Raw genomic sequence first — 13,461 nt, forward strand, 5'->3', positions numbered from 1 at the left:
AGGTAACACATTTATTCTAGCCAAAAGCAACAGCTTGTGCATCACTCTCGGCAATTCCTCTGTCTCACCCTCCTCCCAAGTTAAGAGTCTAGGTGTCATCCTCGACAGCACACTCTCTTTTCAAGCCCACATAAGCAACATGACCCGATCTGCTTACTTTCAACTACGCAATATTAATCGCCTGCGCCCATCCTTTCCTCTCATACTGTTGCCATACTGGTTCGTAGCCTTGTCACCTCTCGCCTGGACAACTGCAACTCTCTCCTGTTTGGTCTCCCTCACAAGTCGCTCAACAAACTTCAGCTTCTCCAGAACTCTGCTGCCCGGCTAAACACCAGAACCCCCTCAATCCAACACATCACTCCAGTTCTGCAGCAACTCCATCGGCTACCCATCAAACATTGTCTCAATTTAAAACAATTCTCCTCGCTTTCAAAGCTATACATAACTTTGCCCCGTCATATCTTTCTTACCTGCTCCATGTCGCCACGCCCTCACGTTCCTTAGGATACTCGATCTGTCCATCTCACTGTCCCCGTACATAGACTGTCCACCATGGGGGCCCGAGCATTCAGCCGCTCAGCCCCTCATCTTTGGAACTCACTTTCACCAGACACAAAACACGCCTATTCCTGACTGCTTATTCGCTGCAAATGATGTCTATCTTTGTTGTTGTTGTTGTTGTTTTTATTCAATTGAATGTATTGTTTTGTTTTTCTACTGTGTCCCTAAGTTAGTGTTTTTTCAACCACTGTGCCGCGGCACACTAGTGTACCGTGAGCTATTGTCTGGTGTGCCGTGAGAGATTATGTAATTTCACCTAATTGGGTTAAAATATATTTTGCAAACCAGTAATTATAATCCGCAAATAATGTGCCGTTGTTGAGTGTCTGTACTCTCTAGAGCTCAGCAAAGTAACCATGTAATACTCTTCCATATCAGTAGGTGGCAGCAGATAGCTAATTACTGTGTAGATGTCGGGAACATGGTTTGTGGTGATCACAATATGCAGATGACAGCGGGAGGCAGTGTATCTAATGCTTAAACAAAAAAATAAACAAAAGGCATTGCTTAGGGATGGCTATGCAAAACTAAACTAAAACTGAACTGGCTGCAAAGGAAACAAAAACAGAATGCTGGACGACAGCAAAGACTTACAGCGTGTGGAGCAGACGGCGTCCACAAAGTACATCCGTACATGACATGACAATCAACAACAAAATAGGAGCGCAAGACAAGAACTAAAACCTTACACACAGGAAAACACCAAAAAACTCCAAATAAGTCACAGCGTGATGTGCAGTACACCTACTTTGAGACGAGCTATAGTGATGCATGGTTGGTTATGGTTTGAATTCATATCCAACAATTGCGAGAACTACTTTTTATTGTCAATATCGACTGTTGAGTTTCATTTTTTAATGTTTTCTGCTGGTGACTTGCCTTGAGATTTTTTCAATGAAAAAAATGTGCCTTGGCTCAGAAAAGATTGAAAAACACAGACACCTTATAAGTAAAATATATTATTATTATTATTATTATTAATAGTTTGGTTCTAAATAAGCATCATACAGCCCATGGAAACACCTTAATCCGATCATGTTTCTCTTCTGTCTCTGTTGTCAGTTTTAATGACATGACATGCAGTCTGACAGCTGCCAGCAAGGAGCGTGACCCCATGGACCTCTTCCTTCCATAATCCATTATCACATGTCCGTCCTGTCCTTGTTTTCTATTTATCGCCCCTTTCAGTGCCCACTGTCTCGCTTGCTGCCTGCACGGCGCCCACGCCTCGCTAACAATCGCACCTTTGGTATGAAGGCTGACAAGAGGCTCGAGCACAATGACAAATCTTCTCTGACGACTCCTCATACAGTGTAGTAACACTTGAGTGACACATACAATTTCTGTGTACGTGCTTGCGTGCATTAACACTTGGCCACTGTACTGTACTGTATGCTTAGGATGGTTAACTAACAGTATAAAGTTCTTATTCATCCAGAACTGCCTTTAATTTGAATTATTATTCAATTGTACATCAGCATATGCCTTAATTCTGAGATTTAAATTCAATCAGTAATGGCAAAAAAAAAATCTGCAAACATCCATCCATTTTCTATTTCTTGTCCCTTTCGGAGTCGCCGAGGGTGCTGGAGCCTATCTCAGCTACATTAGGGCGGAAGGCGGGGTAAACCCTGGACAAGTCGCCACCTCAAACAACGTATTGACCCAAATATAAGGCAAAAAAGTGTATATACTGTATATGAATTATGGTTCAACCTAAGACAGTGGTACCTCGTGATACGCGCTGTCTTTTAGCTAATTGTTATGCTTTAGGTTGCCAGCAAAAATGTGGGTTCTGATTGTCCCAACCGGTCGCATAGCCAACGTTACAGTGAACCCCGTAGGAACCGACCAAAACATCCGATCATATTCGTTAGCACTGGCTTATAGCTAGAGGTTGACGTGACTTTGTTTTTCCAACCATCCGAGCCAAGAAAGTGAGTTTGAAATACAGTGCTGAGAACAATGAAGGGATGGTAGTCACTGAATTAAAGAAATAAATCATCAACAAAATGCAGTGCGTAGCCAAATTGGCAAAGCAATTTGAGCGGAGCACTGCTAGTCTGCACCATACTGACCCAAAATGAGTCGATAATACCAGCCAATGATGTCAAAATAATATCGAAAAAGCGGACAATTGTCCATGAAAATATGGAGAAGCTGCTGATGGAGTGTTTGACTAAGCAAGCAGTTGACGGTGATACCGTAGAAGTTGTCTTTCTAAGGGAAATACGATGCATTGTTATTACATTACTTAATGAAACTACTGTAGTTTTTTGTGCATTCAGTTGTGTTGTTTTTATTACAATATTTTGTACAAGAAAGTTTTATTACATTTTTAGGACATGCCAACTCATTTCAATCAGCGACAGTTTTTTGCAATATAATTTACGAGTACAAGTTGCGTCACAGAACCAATTAAACTAAACCAAACAAGCATTTGCTTGTGATTATTTTTTATAAATTATCAATCAATTTATTGTGTACCATACTGTGCATATATAGGACGGTATTTTTTCCCAGGTCATCTTTGCATTCGGGTTTTGGAGATGTATTCATGCAAACCAACAGGGAGCACCAAAACTACTTCTCACCATGCGAGTCAGAGCATTTCTTTCTGTCAATCACATACAAGTGACCTGGAGATTTAAAAAAAAGATCTCAAGAAGTTGGGCAAGTTAGCAAATATAGAAGAAGCAGAATTATCAAACAGATGTCAAGTCGCTAAGAAATAATTGTAATCGCCATCTGCCTGTTATGTCACTTATATTGACACCGTTATAGTCAAAGGTTTTATTTGATTGCTCTAAATCATTTTCAAAAATAAGTCTTGGAAAATATTTGTATTTTGTCATATATTTTGGTCAATATGGTTTTCTTAACTGGCACCAATATTCATCTTAATATGATATAGTTCATTACATTTTGTCATTTTTTTAGGCCTCTTTTTCTTTGCACTGTAATATTTTGGATAATTTCACAATAGAAATGTTTCCATGCAGACGGATTCATTAGAGTGGCACAGCAGCTGAACAATAGCAGGTTAATGAGCTTTTAATGTTTGCTTAATGATGGTAGAGCTATTAGATAAAGGGGCTAGCTGGCTTGTAGCACATTCCTCTCTGAGAGGGCTCCCGTCTTAAATACATAATGACAGCATGAGATAGAGTAAAAATTGACTTTTGATGATGAATCACTGCATAATGATAAAAGCGACCACTTTTGTTTTCCAAAGTCGACAGGCCAGTTCCGCTGGGACTTGGCTGCTTGCGGCTCACGTATGTGTCAGCTTGCACGGCCACAAAACAGCCAGTTTAGGAGCGGAATGGGAATTCATTCGCTCACAGTGAGAAGAGACAGCACAGCTCACATTAATACGCGATACCCTCTTTAAATACCACCAGACTCCCTCAGCTTTCTCCTTACTTTAAGATCAGTCTGTATAAGGACGATATGTGTGTCATTAAAAACAAGGCAGACGTTCTTTTAACAAGTATATTTAATATTTTGGCCACTGTAACATTACACACAGTTTGAACAGTGACACTGTTTGAGTGATTCTTTGACGTAGCACTAGCTGGAGCCCACATTTTGAGAATCACTGACTTAGCCATTATTATCATTTTTTTTAATTGTGATGTTAGTTTATTTATCATTTTTTTAACTGTGATGTTAGTTTATTTAAAGATAAAACGGCATTATTATAAGTTATACTGAACTAGTGGTGTCCCGATACCAATATTTTGGTACCGGTACGAAAATGTATTTCGATACTTTTCGGTACTTTTCGATACTTTTCTAAATAAAGGGGACCACAAATAATTGTATTATTGGGTTTATTTTAACAAAAAATCTTACGTTACATTACGAAACATATGTTTCTTATTGATCTTATTTCTTATTGTCCTTAAATAAAATAGTGAACATACAAGACAACTTGTCTTTTAGTAGTAAGTAAACAAACAAAGGCTTCTAATTTAGCTGCTGACATATGCAGTAACATATTGTGTCATTTTTCATTCTATTATTTTGTCAAAATTATTAAGGACAAGCAGTAGAAAATGAATTATTAATCTACTTTTTCATTTACTGTTAATATCTGCTTACTGTCTCTTTTAACATGTTATATCTACACTTATGTTTGTCAATACTTGGACTATGGGTTGGTTTGTTTTCCCGAGATGCATAAGAATTGGACCGGACATGGCGTGAAGTAAAATACATGATTTAATAATAGACTATAAAAAGTATAAACAAAAGGCGCGCACAAGGCGGGGAACAAACTTGGCTAATAAAACAAAACTAGCACAAAGGCAGAACTATGGAAAAAAAGGAACAAACAAAAGGCGCTCACAGCGGTGGTACAAAACAGTGGCTTGAATAAACAAAAAATGTACGTGGCAAGAAAAGAGCAGCATGAACTATGACCTGGACAGAGTAAGCAGCGTGTCAAGAGTGCAGAGCATGAATGTGATGTCGTCATGCCGACCAACAGAAAATGACAGGCTTAAATAATCATGTGGCGATTGAAAACAGGTGCGTGAGTTCAAATGAATCAGGTGCGTGAGTCGTGAGGACAGGTGAACTGATTGGTAGTCATGGAAACAAAACAGGGAGTGAAAAAACAGAAACTGACAGAGTGCACAAACCAAACAGAACATAGCCAAACTAAACATGATCACCAAGACATGACACTGTTAAAATGTAATAATCACTTATTCTTCTGTTGTTTGGATGCTTTACATTAATTTTGGATGATACCACAAATTTATGTATCAATCCGATACCAAGTCGTTACAGTATCATACATTGGTCATATTCAAAGTCCTTATGTGTCCAGGGACATATTTCCTGAGTTAATAAACATAATATACATTTGAAAAAACGAAAAAAGATTTTGTGATGCTAAAAAATATTGATGTAATCATAGTAGTATCGATTAGATACGTTCCTGTACTTGATATCATTACAGTGGATGTCAGGTGTAGATCCACTCATGGCGTTTGTTTACATTTTGACGCCGGTGAGCTACGGTGTGTAGTGAAGCATGTTTAGCTATTCCTCGTCTTGCAGGGATGATACTTGTAAGAAACTTACTTTATTTGTCGCCATGGAGGTGAGGTTTAGTGATTTGGAAGTAGCTAAAACACTGCCGACTGCGGCTGGACTTTAGCCGCTAACTAGCTAGCCATGTCTTAAAGCACCTCTTCCTGAGAGTGTTTCAGTGTTATAACTTCACCTTTATCGTTAGTTTTTAAGTCAAAATGCGCCCGTTCTCCCTTTTCTGTCTACACACATTGTCTGTTTGTAAGTACTCCGTGATTGTGCGCTGTCGAACATGCTCCTCTGCTCAAAAAACAGCAATGACGTGACGACGTGCGGGTGGTGGGGGACCGGTACTTTTTAGAGGCGGTATAGTACGGAATATGATTCATTATTATCGCGGGACTATACCGTACAACCCTACACTATACATCAATTATGCAAATGTTTCACCGTAGAAGATTGTTCTGAGCCACATAAAATCGGGTATGTACAATAATTTTCCTCCAAATCCGATAATTTTAAGATTCTAGTACAATAATCTGTCAATTCTTATCCGGCAACATTGATGCAAATTTATATGTGCACTCATCGGTCACAACATTAGGTACACCTGCACAGTCTGACCCATTTACTAAATAAAATAGACTTTATTCAATGACAGTTTACCAAAAGTTTACTCTGAAATCAAACCAAAGATAATTGAAACATGCTCAGAGCATTGCAACTGGACTGTACAGATTGTCTTGGAAAAAGATCTACCTCCTAGCAGTTTTTATCAATTCATGCTCACAGACTGACTTGGGACAGCTGTAGTCTGAGAGCACGGTGCTGGATCCGAAGCATGTATCCTTTACAAGAAGGGATATGCCCAGATTTTTTAAACCTTTGGGATGGGTTAAAGGACAGCATTTCAACCTTTCCTCAGAGATTCAATAATTTATAATGTAGCCTCTAACAAATACCAGAACACAGGCACTTTTAGTTTCAGACGCGCCCTTGACGATGGACACTTCCAACTTTGCCCGCTAAGCCTCGCCCCCTTTGGATGGAAAGATATTTTTATTGTCATTGCACAAGTTTAACAAAATTTCATTTGAGCAGATCAGGAACGCTGATGGGTCGCCACTTACGGCGCCCCGTAAAAGATGGGAAAAGGAGGATTCGTGGGGGGATGAGGAAAAATAAAGTTGATCCCAGACTAGGCTCCTCCTATCTGACGACAGGAAAAAAAACTTGATAATTACATTGTGGAGGGAGGCATGGTTTGCGGGCCTTCCACAGACCGGCCTCGAAGCACAGCTGGCAGGTGATTGGATTACCCAGCTGGGGTTGATCATCCAATCACCTGCCATGCTTATTAGCAGCAGCCGGGCAGAGACACAGTAGTTGGAGTTGGAGTTTGACCCAGATGACCCACACATGCCCCCGAGACCACGCCGCAAGAAGGAGAGCAGCCGAAAGACTGAAAAGTTGCTGAAAAGAGTACTGACCTGGCGCATGTGCGCACAATAAAAATATTATTGCACCAGACTACCGGGCTGTCAAGAAGGTCTGTCGCGATCAGGGGAACCCACAAATACATATACACATGTTACAACAGAGAAACCACGAGACTTGCAACGGGGTTGGGAAGGTGTCTCCGGTGACGAATCTGCAGCCCTTCTGGCGCTGCTCCAGTCATCTGTCGCACCTACTGTAAGTAGTTAAGTGGTGGCAAATGCGTGGGGTGGCGGTATGTGTGCATATTTGCAGTCCATTTTCCATGGTGTGTGTGTTGTTATGGCTATAGGGCTGGAGTCGCTCTGCAGGCACTGTTGTCAAGTCCCACACGGTCTTGTAAAAGATGGCGGAAGATCAGCTCGAATTTCAGACAAAATCAGCATTTCTTTCCTTTCAAAGCTGAAAATATGTCGCAGCAATCACTTCAGAGGGGGCTCAACTAAACTTACCCAAGGCAACATTCATGAGAGTCGTGTTTCGGAAGGCATAAATAGTAACGTGCGTTTTGTGGTCAATGCAGAAAAATCTGCCACAGCTCAGAGTGCACATTCAAATTTCCTGGGAAAAAATGAAAGATTCCGTATCCTATGGTAGTTACTAATTGTGATCACCTTATAGATAGCCACAATAGAAGAAATAAGTTACCTAAAATCAACCTCTTTGCTATTCATTAAAAAAAAAATCAGTTTCTTCAGTATGCCTACATGATGGCGACGTTCAAAACAATTACTATAGGAAAGTAAATTGTGTAATCTTCTCAATCAATCAAAATATTATGTGCCCCTTAATCACAAGTGTCTTAAAGAGCTTCACAAACTACACCCCGATATAAACTCAAAAGACCCCAGCTAGGGAAATATAAGAAACCTTGAGGAGACCGCAGATGTAGGAACACTCGGCTGCAATTGATGTCAAATTGGTATAATTATTGAATTATTAAGGTAATAGATAATGTGAGAGTCCAGTCCATCGGGATTTCAATGGATAGTCATAGTGGGGTCTTCTCCCTGGCTCAGCCAGATCAGCCACACAGAGACGTCTACTGCACAGCTTGCCGTCCGCAACTCGGGTCAACTAGCACCTCATCCACACTGGTACCTCTCCGGAAATGATCCGTGGCCACTTGGTATCCTCTCTCGGCAGTAGAGGTGGGTGGTATGGAAGGAGGCCAGAGCAGAAAATGTTGATCAACTCGTTTAAAAAGGGTTCTATCCAAAAAGTAGAATACTTGGTATTTATGGATGTATTGCTGTAACTATGGGATTTCCTCAACGTTAATTGTTCATTCAATTACTGAACTGACCTTCGAAAATCTGCATTACAAGTACCCCTATGCACACCTACAACGTTTTTTTTTTTTTAAATAAACGTAAATTCTACTGATTTACAGTATCTGTATGCTCAGCCAGTTTGATTGTTCCATCCCAACGACTGTTGTTGAGTTGGCAGAAGTCTCACTTCTTTGTGTCTTTAACAGCTGTCGTTTTGCATCACAATAAAGCAAAACCATTCTTGTCTGGGCATGTCCCCTCTTATAAAAACATTGGCTCCTGCACCGGGCACTAGAGCTGCGTCTCTATGTCTGTGAGCATGAACTGATGAAGCCTGCTCGGATGAGATGCGAAACGTCTTGGAAGACTAACTGCACAGTCCGGTTGCGTTTGATTCAAAGCCCTGAGAATACAATGACCTGAATGAATGAGAATAGCCACAAGCATATAGGAGCATGCTTCTGTGAGTTGATCCCTCTCCCGCCCCACCTTTCTCCCTCACATTTAAATCACGTTGACATCCTACTCCTTGTGTGTTATGCTTAGATTTTTTTTAACCCTCCCTCGTGCATAAATCAAATTGGCATGCTGCTCTGTGCACTTTTCGCCTCCCCCGGTTCTTGAGGTCTGCGCTTTAATTGGATTCCGTGTCTGTATTTAACATGGCTCAGAAACATGTTTGTGTTTGTGTATGTGTGTTCACATGTGGGACACAGCATGGTGGTGGTATAATGACAAATTCATACACTGTGAGCCTCTGCTTTAATCCATCCTACCTACCAATCTGCATGCAGAAATCAGTGATGGAGCCACTTAAACTCGTACAGTCGCGATCAAAAGTTTACATACACTTGTAAAGAACATAATGTCATGGCTGTCTTGAGTTTACAATCATTTCTACAACTCTTATTTTTGTGTGATAGAGTGATTGGAGCACATACTTGTTGGACACAAAAAACATTCACAAAGTTTGGTTCTTTTATCAATTTATTATGGGTCTACTGAAAATGTGAGCAAATCTGCTGGGTCAAAAGTATACATACAGCAATGTTAATATTTGGTTACATGTCCCTTGGCAAGTTTCACTGCAATAAGGTGCTTTTGGTAGCCATCCACAAGCTTCTGGCAAGCTTCTGGTTGAATTTGTGACCACTCTTCTTGACAAAATTGGGGCAGTTCAGCTAAATGTGTTGGTTTTCTGACATGGACTTGTTTCTTCAGCATTATCCACACGTTTAAGTCAGGACGTCACATGGGGAAAGATAAGTTCTGTGGTCAGATGAAACAAAAATTTAGCTGTTTGGCCACAATACCCAGCAATATGTTTGGAGGAGAAAAGGTGAGGCCTTTAATCCCAGGAACACCACATCTACCGTCAAGCATGGTGGTGGTAGGATCATGCTCTGGGCCTGTTTTGGAGTAAATGGGACAATGGAAAAGGAGGATTACCGCTAAATTCTTCAAGACAACCTACAATCTAGTGATGGGATCAGCAGTTCTTTTGACTGTACTGAATCACTAGAATCAGTTCCTTAAATTGAGTCGTTCAATAAATTCGTTCACCGAATCCCCCCGCCCCCTCAAAAAAAAAAAAAATAGGAGGGAAGCAGCAAATAGGGTGAACGCGAGTCCCTACACAGCTCTGTGCATGCAGTACACCAGGCAGTGAGTGACTGACACAGCGCCACAGTCAGCACAGTTCAGTACGTGAACCTGAATCACTTCTGCAGCAGCAGTTCTGTGTGCAGGTCGGCGAATCATGAGTCAGTCAGTAACAGCTTCCCCAGCGGCAGATCTCGGTGTGTGTCAGTTCGCGAACGACACAAGCCCTCAGCACCTAATGAACGACGCGCACAGTGACTGAACGAGAGCCTCAATGTGACGTCCTCCTCCGCGACACAGTCAGTTCTCTGTGTCAGTAAGTCCGCAAGTCCTGATTCTGTCGTTCACTGAGTGATTCATGTTGTTAATCCGCGGTGAACGAATCGTTCGTCAGTCCCTCCCCCCGCCCCCATGATGAGTAGCTGGCTGCGTCGTTCGCCGACGTCGAGGGTTCAGTGAGTCACAGAATGCGCCAGTTCCACTCATACCGGCATGGTCGCCAGAAACTTGTGGATGGCTACCAAAAGCGCCTTATTGCAGTGAAACTTGCCAAGGGACGTGAGCAAATATTAACATTGCTGTATGTATACTTTTGACCCAGCAGATTTGGTCACATTTTCAGTAGACCCATAATAAATTCATAAAAGAACCAAACTTCATGAATGTTTTTTTGTGACCAAGTATGTGCTCCAATCACTCTATCACAAAAAAAATAAGAAATGTTGAAATTTTTGGAAACTCAAGACAGCCATGACATTTTGTTCTTTACAAGTGTATGTAAACTTTTGATCGTGACTGTATGTGTAGTTTTTCATTATTTGTTGTAAGCACAAATGTATGTATTGCAAATGTAGGGAGTGTGCCAGTTTTGTGTGTCGGACATTGTTTTGTTAGCGTTCTGAGTGATTCTCCCCAAGTGGCTGACGTTGATGGGATGATGGTTTTCTTTTTCTTGATGTAAAAATGGTTTACAGGGAGTCTGATGATATTTTTCTTTCCTTTCCGCAGGAGGCTGAGTGGCACTGCGATGAGTTCACCAAGGGAGCCTGCTTCAGCCGAGGAAAGTCTGAGGTACGTCAGTGAAGTCCAAGCGTTTGAAGTGTCACATTGATAATATATACAGCTCGGCCTGGTTTGTGTCAACTAGTCAGTCATGTTGTAGGCTTAAGTTTATGTAAAGAAAGTACAAAACCAGTGAAGTTGGCACGTTGTGTAATTCATAAATAAAAACAGAATACAATGATTTGCAAATGCTTTTCAACCTATATTCAATTGGATAGACTGCAAAGACAAGATATTTAATGTTCGAACTGAGAAACTTATTTTTTTTTTGCAAATAATCATTAACTTAGAATTTAATGGCAGCAACACACTGCAAAAAAGTTGGCACAGGGGCATTTTTACCACTGTGTTACATGGCCTTTCCTTTTAACAACACTCAGTAAACGTTTGGGAACTGAGAAGGCCAATTTTTGAAGCTTTTTAGGTGGAATTCTTTCCCATTCTTGCTTGATGTACAGCTTAAGTTGTTCAACAGTCCGCAGTTTCCGTTGTTGTATTTTACACTTCATAATGCACCACACATTTTCAATGGGAGACAGGTCTGGACTACAGGCAGGCCAGTCTAGTACCCGCACTCTTTTACTATGAAGCCCCGCTGTTGTAACACGTGGCTTGGCAATGTCTTGCTGAAATAAGCAGGAGCGTCCATGATAATGTTGCTTGGATGGCAACATATGTTGCTCCAAAACCTGTATGTACCTTTCAGCATTAATGGCGCCTTCACAGATGTGTAAGTTACCCATGCCTTGGGCACTAATACACCCCCATACCATCACAGAAGCTGGCTTTTGAACTTTGCTCCTATAACAATCCGGATGGTTCTTTTCCTCTTTGTTACGCAGGACAAGACATCCGCAGTTTCCAAAACCATTTGGAAATGTGGACTCGTCAGACCATAGAACACTTTTCCACTTTGCATCAGTCCATCTTAGATGAGCTCGGGCACAGCAAAGCCGGTGGCGTTTCAGGGTGTTGTTGATAAATGGCTTTCGTTTTGCATAGTAGAGTTTTAACTTGCACTTACAGATGTAGCGACCAACTGTAGTTATTGACAGTGGTTTTCTGAAGTGTTCCAAAGCCCATGTGGTGATATCCTTTACACTGATTTCAGTTTTTGATGCAGTACCGCCTGAGGGACCCAAGGTCACGGGCATTCAATGTTACGTGCAGTGATTTCTCTGAACCTTTTGATGATATTACAGACCTTAGATGGTGAAATCCCTCAATTCTTTGCAGTAGCTGGTTGAGAAATGTTGTTCTTAAACTGTTCGACAATTTGCTCCTGCAGTTGTTCACAAAGTGGTGATCCTCGCCCCATCCTAGTTTGTGAATGACTGAGCATTTCATGGAAGCTGCTTTTATACCCAATCATGGCACCCACCTGTTTCCATTCAGCCTGTTCACCTGTGGGATTTTCCAAATCAGTGTTTGATGAGCATTACTCAACTTTTTCAGTCTTTGTTGCCACTTGTGCCAGCTTTTTTGAAACATGTTGCAGGCATCAAATTCCAAATGAGCTAATATTTGCAAAAAATAAAGTTTTCCTGTTCGAATGTTACATATCTTGTCTTTGCAGTCTATCCAATTGAATATAGGTTGAAAAGGATTACCAAATCATTGTATTCTGTTTTTATTTACGATTTACACAACGTGCCAACTTCACTGGTTTTGGGTTTTGTACATTGGTTACTTTTCAGCCATTTTTCATGCAATCATTGGCCGGTGTACTAGTCAATCAGTATTTTCAGGCTGTGGTCACACACGGTCCAGACCAAAGTAGGAGGAGAGTTAAATGGTAGCATTCAAAATCAGCCCTTTTTATTATAGAATAACCTCGCTGGCAGCTTCTTATGTGACGTAACTCCTAAATCCCTAAATAAAACTGATGTCTGTTAGGTTTAAATACGATTCTATTTTACTTTTTTTTTTTTTACCTTTTTATCAGCTAAATTGCCCTTAAATAATTTTTAAATGTTGGAGAACTATCAAATATTAAAAATGTATTTTAATATGTATTATTTGATGTAATGTTGCCATAGTTCTTATGTTATTTCCCCCCTCCTTTATGAAGCTAACACAAGATTAATTGATCTTGTACTGGCAGCTAGTAGATGTCTAAGCTACATTCTTTTAGCATAGCAATGAAGAGGTTCACCAGTAACTTCTTCTAAGACTTTGGTTCTGTGCCAGAAGCCTTAGTTTTGACATTATTGTAGAGATTCTAAAAAATATGTTTATGTTCTCACAAAAGACAGGCACAGCAAACACACAATAATTGTATAAATAAAAGGGATAGGACATGTATTTAAAAATCCCCTTTATAACCCTAGAAAAAACTGATGACATTTTGCCAAAAAGGCATATTGTATGAGTTTTTCAAAGAAGAAAGATGTTACAACTTCTGAATATGCATAGG

At 40.6% G+C, this 13,461-nt stretch overlaps 1 protein-coding gene across 4 annotated transcripts in view; it reads left to right on the forward strand.

Annotated features, from left to right (window-relative positions):
* Positions 1–13,461, forward strand: part of sema5a (sema domain, seven thrombospondin repeats (type 1 and type 1-like), transmembrane domain (TM) and short cytoplasmic domain, (semaphorin) 5A) — a 393,767-nt gene that overhangs the window by 181,003 nt on the left and 199,303 nt on the right. For all 4 annotated transcript variants that reach the window (XR_012050550.1, XR_012050549.1, XM_061965607.2 and 1 more), the window contains exon 5: positions 10,992–11,054. Coding sequence is in view for 2 of the 4 variants with exons in the window: in XM_061965607.2 (XP_061821591.1) it covers positions 10,992–11,054 (63 nt within the window). In the remaining 2 variants the exon portion in view is untranslated. The remainder of the gene's footprint in view (positions 1–10,991; positions 11,055–13,461) is intronic.

Source organism: Nerophis lumbriciformis, linkage group LG07, assembly GCF_033978685.3.
Source record: "Nerophis lumbriciformis linkage group LG07, RoL_Nlum_v2.1, whole genome shotgun sequence".
Taxonomy (NCBI): Eukaryota; Metazoa; Chordata; class Actinopteri; order Syngnathiformes; family Syngnathidae; genus Nerophis; species Nerophis lumbriciformis.